At 37.0% G+C, this 7064-nt stretch overlaps 1 protein-coding gene across 1 annotated transcript; it reads right to left on the minus strand.

Annotated features, from left to right (window-relative positions):
- Positions 1-360: 360 nt before the first annotated feature.
- LOC149250679 (large ribosomal subunit protein eL37z-like) lies at positions 361-6684 on the minus strand. Its single transcript, XM_089459182.1, has 4 exons — positions 6527-6684; positions 5745-5880; positions 712-813; positions 361-616 (listed from the first exon to the last, which is right to left on the minus strand). The coding sequence occupies exons 1-4, from the start codon at positions 6527-6529 to the stop codon at positions 570-572; spliced, it is 288 nt and encodes a 95-aa protein (XP_089315308.1). The 5' UTR covers positions 6530-6684; the 3' UTR covers positions 361-569.
- Between the last annotated feature and the right edge of the window lie 380 nt (positions 6685-7064).

Genomic DNA, 7064 nt, shown 5'->3' on the forward strand with positions numbered 1-7064 from the left:
CTGAAGGCCAATAACTAACAATAAATCTAAAGAGTTTGATAAAACAAAGCCTAAATTGTCACCGCACAATTTTAAAATCAAATCTCAACAGAAGGCATCCAATTAAAACATGAAATCAATGGAATTCTTTCAAAGAAATAATGGTGTAGTAGTTACTAAAATCTACACACAGATAAACGTGCATCATAAATTTCTTCCAACAGAAACGTTCACTAAAATTCTCAAAGAATGTAATTAGTTTGCCAGTACAACATCAAGCAAAGGTTTGGGAAAGCATTTTGTAAACAACGGCCTATAAAATAAAGCAAAGCTAAATTAAATATGAAAATAATGCACACGTTGTCAACCAATGTAAAAACATTTAACTTAAATTCTCAAAATGGCTTGAATTAATTTGTCATCCCATACAACCTCAATCAAAAATATGGAGAAGAGTTTTACTTGAAAACTATGAGTTGTGAAAGAAAATAAAACTGTCTATGACAGCATATGAAAATAATGCAAGTTGTGCCAGCTCACAAACGTGGTTAAAAACTCTACAAAACATTTCAGGGTCATTCTTAAATCATTTAAAATGTGGTTGCAGTAGCCTTCTTCTTAGGGGTTGCCTGGGTCCCTGCACATTACAGGCACAACAATAAAACATTATAGCAATTGTACATTCAGAATATTTTTCTTGCAACAACTAAAGAAACATTAGTAGTAACTTACCCTCCCGGAAATTATTCTTGAAACGACGAGGCATGTGACGCAGGTATCTCATTCGTCCTGTTCCAGTAGTCTTTCTCCGAATAGCCTTGACACTCCAGTTGTCTGCAATAAATAACAAAAAAATAAGAACTATAGAAGCTCCAAACATTGTCATTGTCTTCAACAATGTTTCCTATGTACGTTTTCAGACAACCATATAGCCTAAGTCACCAGATTCAGCAAATTTCAACGATTAAATTCAAAATTCGGCGAATTTTAAGCAAAAACGAATATATTCATTCGAGTTCACCGAATTTTATGGCTAACTCAAATTTCAGGGCGAATTCAAATTTTTTCCGAACAAATTCGTTTGAAGTTCGATGAAATTCGTTTGATGTTCGATGAAATTCGTTTCAGTTCGTTTTTTTCGCGCATTTTAGCCCGCGGTTTTTATTGTTCGCCGGGTTTCATTGTTCATTCAACATTGTTACATTGTTTGCTTGTTCGAACGTCGAAGGGTTTCATTTCATTGTGGTCCAGACTCCAAACTCTGTTGCAAACAGTCCAGTCTACAGCTGCAGCCTGCCGGAGGGTTTCATAACTTTCATTTCAGAAGACGTCTTCACTCTTCAGTGACCAGTCTACAGACTACAGCTGCCGACGGGTCTCTTGACCGAGGTCCGACTCTCCGAGCGGCGAGGACTCTTGCTGCGCAGCCGTCAGGCTCTCTCACTCTCACTGCTTAGGGACCAGGGTTCAGCGTTCAGGTAAGACTCGCAAGTTTTCAACGCTGTAAGCCTGTAACTGGTTGTTAGTGGCTGCCACTGCTAGTGGTGGAGTGACTCGTTGCTCAGTTTGAAGTTTTATGTGCAGAGTTCTAACTTTTTAGCAATGTGCTGCAAGAGTTTTTATTTAAAATTTACTGGCTGCATTTATTTTGAATTTTCATGGTTGATGAATTACCCAGTGACTGAGTGTAAAGGATGGAAGTGATAATGATGAAATTAACCGAAAATATCTGTTAAAAAATTTAAAAACAGCAGTGATTCGACCCTACTTCCACACTGCTAGATAAAAGATATCACTGATAAATCGCTGTAGCTATATCCTTGGCTGTTAAACGCCTGATTGTAACTGTAACTTGTAAGGTGCACCTTGGCTGTTAAACACTTTAGTAGTGAACACTTGGCTGTCAAACCTATTAAACTTTTGGCTGTTAAAAGTTGTATCAATATGTAGACTGTGGACTGTTCCAATCAAAACATTTTTATAATTTTGTATCGAGGATAAACTGTGATGAAATTGCTTCTAGCAAGGATTCCTCACCTAGACTAGAGGTGGAAGGTGTATTAGCACCACCAACAGCAGTGATCATCTTGTTTTAGCTTGTCAGCTCATGCTTGCACCAAATTTAGTAACTAATAAATACAACGTAGCAGACACATTGCAATTTGCAACCTCAATCAAATAGTTGCCTATGAGACCAGCTACATTCATGTGAGCCAAATTTTATTTTTGAAGTTTGGAAGAGATCTGGGAATTCCTTTTGGCATAGGATCTTATCTCACATATAGGCTGATACATGATGAAAATGTGAAAATGCTTACCCGGGAGACATTGTAGAAGATTCTGCAGCCAAACAGAATAAATACAAATCTGCCAATTCAATGCCTGTAGATCAGGATATAAAGAAATAATTTCAACACTTCAAAAATCTAAATAAGCGTAGGTTTTCTCAGCATCCCACAGATCAAGATTTTATGCAAAGGTAAGCCTTCTGAAGTTGCAAACATTTATATCGAGGGCATCTTTTAAGTTTTAGGTATATTACCTTCTAGTGCAAGAAAGTTAAATGTTTAGTTACTAACTGAAGTTGTACAAGGCACAACAATTTATTGACAAACTCATTGAAAGTGGGTTGATGATCATGTGGCAAACTGCAAACACCTAATGTCAATGCCAAACACAATTGTGATAGAACTGAATCAACCCTGCAGGCTGCAGGTGACATGTCTGAGTGGAAAATGCTCATATCGTATAATTTGGCCACAACTGCAAATTTAGGAGCATAAGCCCATGCAGCAGATCCAGAAATTTTGAAATGTGAAATAGGATGTTTGCTGCCATACCATTTCTCATATGGAGTCTAGCCTCTGTTCTCTTGCTAAGCCAAAAATTTATTTGAATTTGACTTTAAATTGATTTTGTTTATATATATACATTTTTTTTTCGAATTTCTATATGTCGAATTTTATCGACTAAATTTTAGTTGCCGAACTTTATTCGAATTTCATGGTCGCCGAACTCGAACTCGAACACGAACCTGGTGACTAAGCATATAGCCAAAAAACATAATATGGTATCTTATGAAAAAGAATCTGATTGCTAAACAGTAGAAAACAATCTATTCTAAAGGAAGTGATATTGACAAGTGAATGTGGAAAAGGTCAGCTTTCCTATATATGTTTTCAGACAACCATATAGCCAAAAAACATAATATGGTATCTTATGAAAAAGAAACCAATTGCTAAACAGTAGAAAAATATCTATTCTAAAGGCTGGTGCCCAGAATCCAGATAATAAACACTTCCACATACCATGTAACATGCATTCTCATTATTGACAAAATCATGTCATTCCACCAGGGATCAAATTAACTGCAATTAAATCAATACTTCTAGCATACAAACTAACATAGCCACAATTTCCACAATATAATGGCATGCCCATCGTGCTTGACAACCATAAAGAAAACATAAACAGAATAGTATCATTAAAAGGAATTCATTATTAAAAAGAATTTCATTAAAAGGAGTTTCACCACTAAACAGTAGGCAGCAAGCTATTCCAAAGGAAGTGAGATTGACCAGTAAGGGCCAAAAAGGTTGGCCCCCAGCCTCTGCCCCACTTCGCCCAGTAACACCACCCCCCCAGCCCAACAAATCAAAAAAAAATCACTAAAAGAGTCTTACTGATCACATGACACAGATATCTGAATTTCCTTTGTCATCTGGGATCTGATATATGCATCACCAATAGGACTTGCATACCCAGGCATTACAATTTTGGTTGTCTAATTCCTTACCCTGGAGTCTTGCATACCCTATGTTGATATTCTTACAGCAGAAGTCTCTATGACAATGGCCTAGCAGCATCACGAGGTAACAATTTTTCTTTTGAATTTCCTTGTCATTTGGGATTTCATATCTGCATCACCATTAGGACCATTGGCTATATAAACTGGGGTGGTCATTTGAGATAACAGACTAAATTAACCTAGTCCAGGCAGGATTCTCGCAAGAAGTTTATAAAGTTCGCAATCTAAGGATTTAGGAAATATTAATATCACTCCTTGTAGTTTCAGGCCATGTTGCCCTTTTCTTTTGGCAATTTGTTTGACATTGGCAAAATTATATTACTACATCTTATAAAATTTCCAGTCGATGGTGGCCTGTATATATGCTCCTCGTTAATTTCTATATAATTTGACCTTCAGAAGGCTCTTGGTAACTACCAACAATATCATGGGTTCAGCTTCCACGCAGATTGTTTTGCCTGATGATAGGAAATGGAAGCCTTCAAGAGTTGACAGGTTATGCTTACTACTCAAAAATCAGTGATATAAATTACGGCATGGATATTTCACTGACAAAAAGTATTGAAACTTTTCAATGTCAATTGAGCATATGAAGAAGCTTGCATCAATCACCAAAATCTAATAGTAGGTTCTAATTTGAACAATATTTTTGTTGCTGAGAAAATTAGACAGATGAATGAATGGATTCTAGAATAATGATTCTAAAAATCTTATTACAAGCACCCATGCTACTAAATCAGGGGAAATCTCATACAAATTGTCCAGCTGGAAAAACTGTCCAACTATCAATAACAAAGATTAAGATTACAGATTATCTCGTGAATCAAACTTCCTAAGAAACTGTCTTGCTCAATTTCATTTTCTAGTTGAATATCTTTTGACAACAGATCTTGAAAATAAATTTACAGGCATTACAACCATATATAAGTATGATATCGTCCATTGTTGTCTAAGGATCCTTTCTTCCTGGCATACCCTAACGGTTTTGCCCAGGTTTATTAGTAACAAGACAATAGTTGGTGGTCAAATGATATCATCCGTTTGTTGTCTAAGGATCCTTTCTTCCTTGGATACTGGACGGTTTGCCCAGGTTTATTAGTAACACAACAGTTAGTGGTCAAAGCACAGTACAGGCTAAAAGCAACCCCACTTTAGAAAATGAATTTTTAATTATAAAATTTGATTCCTAAATCCTTAGATGCACACTTGTCGAAGCACTCACTTAAATCACCAAGAATATCCCTCTGCTCAAGAATCAAAACCCTTACATCAAAGGCAAGAGTTCTTTTAAAAGCAACCCCACTTTAGAAAATGAAATTTTTAATTATAAAATTTGATTCCTAATTCCTTGGATACACACTTGTCGAAGCACTCACTTAAATCACCAAGAATATCCCTCTGTTCAAGAATCAAAACCATTATATCAAAGGCAAGTGTTCTTTTAAAAGTGTTCTCTCTGAAACACCAAACTACATTTTAAGAACACAAAATGATGGATAGGGCAGGAAGATGAGAACGCTTCATTCTAAAGCACTGCAATTCAGTCAAATTCTCGAGGAGCCACATAAAAGCCCACATCCGAAGACTTTCTCCCATTCAAATTCCTAAGGCTGGATCAGCCTCAAAAGGAATGAATTTCTAAGGGATAAGAAGCATGGTGCGAACCCTGGGAAATTTTGCCACACATAGGACCTGGCTCCTAAGCCAAAGGAAGTCTGCTCTATGTGGTGCAGCCCCTCAGTAAACACGCAACCAAACAATTTCCTTGGAGAAATTATTTCCACATGGCACACGTTAAAGTGCATAATCCCAAACATCACAATGGTAGCATGATGAGAACTATCACTAAATCTTCGGATCAGACAGGTAGTCTCAGCTCTTAACACAATGTGAAAGCTTCATTCAAATTGCATTACTAATAAATGAGACGAAAGAAGGGGCAAGGAGTCGAACTTACATTTACGGATGCGCTTTGATGGGTAAGCACATGCAGAACATCTACTCTTCTGGATATGAAAACTGCGGCGACCACACCGTATACATAGAGTGTGGGTCTTATTTCTCCTCTTACCAAAACTTCCCGTTCCCTTACCCTGGAACATAACAAACAGTAAAAAAATTAGCACTACATTCTTATCAATAATGAAAAGCAAAACAATAAATCATTTCAAATAGAACACTATTGATTTATGTGCAATGGAGCTGTTGATATCAAACCCTACCCCTAACTCTGCGCGTTACCGGTTTCGGTATTAGATGTGCATACAGAATTTGGTACGAGATCATACTTTTTTTTTCCGCAGAAAAAAGCCATCCTTCTATTAAAAATAGGGTTACATAGTATATGCAGGCATTTCGAAGAGACTTAAATCCACCAGAAAAGGGGAAGAAAACTCAGCCAGCTGACAAAACCTGCTCGCTGTGTAAAAACACTCAGCAAGCCAATCCATGAAGGACGACTCCTCCAGAACACACGCGCTTCCCGGGATCAGAATCACGCAGGGGAAAAACGCAGAGAGATCAAAATAACCACGAAGACCTCGAGAATCCACAGTGATCACTTGAAGGATTCTCAATCGACAGAAATGAAACGAAGAGAAAAAAGCAGCCTCCCAGGCCTCGACGATTAAGGAAAACAGCCCAGGAAACCAGAAGTAGTTCTACAGAAAGGAAAGGAAGCGAAAAAAACCAGACGCACCATAACAAATTATGTACAAAACCAAAGAAACGATTACTTACCATTGTTGCAGCACACGCCGAATCCTCCGCTCCTCACAGCCTTCGTCCCAAACAGAAGAAGGAATTTAGGTCTCGATCGGGGGTTTTATCAAATCTAAAAACCCTAACGACGCCTTTATGTTAGCCGTCCATTTTATCAACGATCCAAGTTTTTCTAGTGTTTTTATGTTGAAAAATATAAAGTATCACTCCTCATATTTTCATTGTGGTTTTTTCTCTTTTTTTTTAATTCAAATTTTCATTAGGGTTTGTGATTTACAGATGGAGAGTCGTTTATTTCGAATTTTTCCACTCGACTTAAATCTCTTTCCACGTAGTCCGCTTAATACACTTCTTTCTTCCTATTTAATTTTTTATTTATTTATTTTTTCTTATCCCTAAGTTAGGATGTGCTTGGGTAAAGGCAATCATCTATGTTGAATAAGTTAGGATGTGCTTTGGCAAGGCAATCATCCTTGTTGAAGAGAAGGATAATTAATTTATATAAAAATAAGATGTGTGAGATTCAATTAAGTTCACATGTTTTTTTAGGATAGTG

This window comes from Pinus tabuliformis, chromosome 7, assembly GCF_031772625.1.
Source record: "Pinus tabuliformis cultivar Carrire ecotype Pingquan chromosome 7, CPIR1, whole genome shotgun sequence".
In the NCBI taxonomy this organism is placed as follows: domain Eukaryota; kingdom Viridiplantae; phylum Streptophyta; class Pinopsida; order Pinales; family Pinaceae; genus Pinus; species Pinus tabuliformis.

Bases quoted from the DNA above. Each gene is read 5' to 3' on its own strand.
- LOC149250679 (XM_089459182.1), bottom strand. The intron at 814-5,744 runs GTAAGTTCGACT...TATTTATTGCAG, and splicing joins ATCAAAGCGCATCCGTAAAT to ACAACTGGAGTGTCAAGGCT. The intron at 617-711 runs GTAAGTTACTAC...TGTAATGTGCAG, and splicing joins CAAGAATAATTTCCGGGAGG to GGACCCAGGCAACCCCTAAG.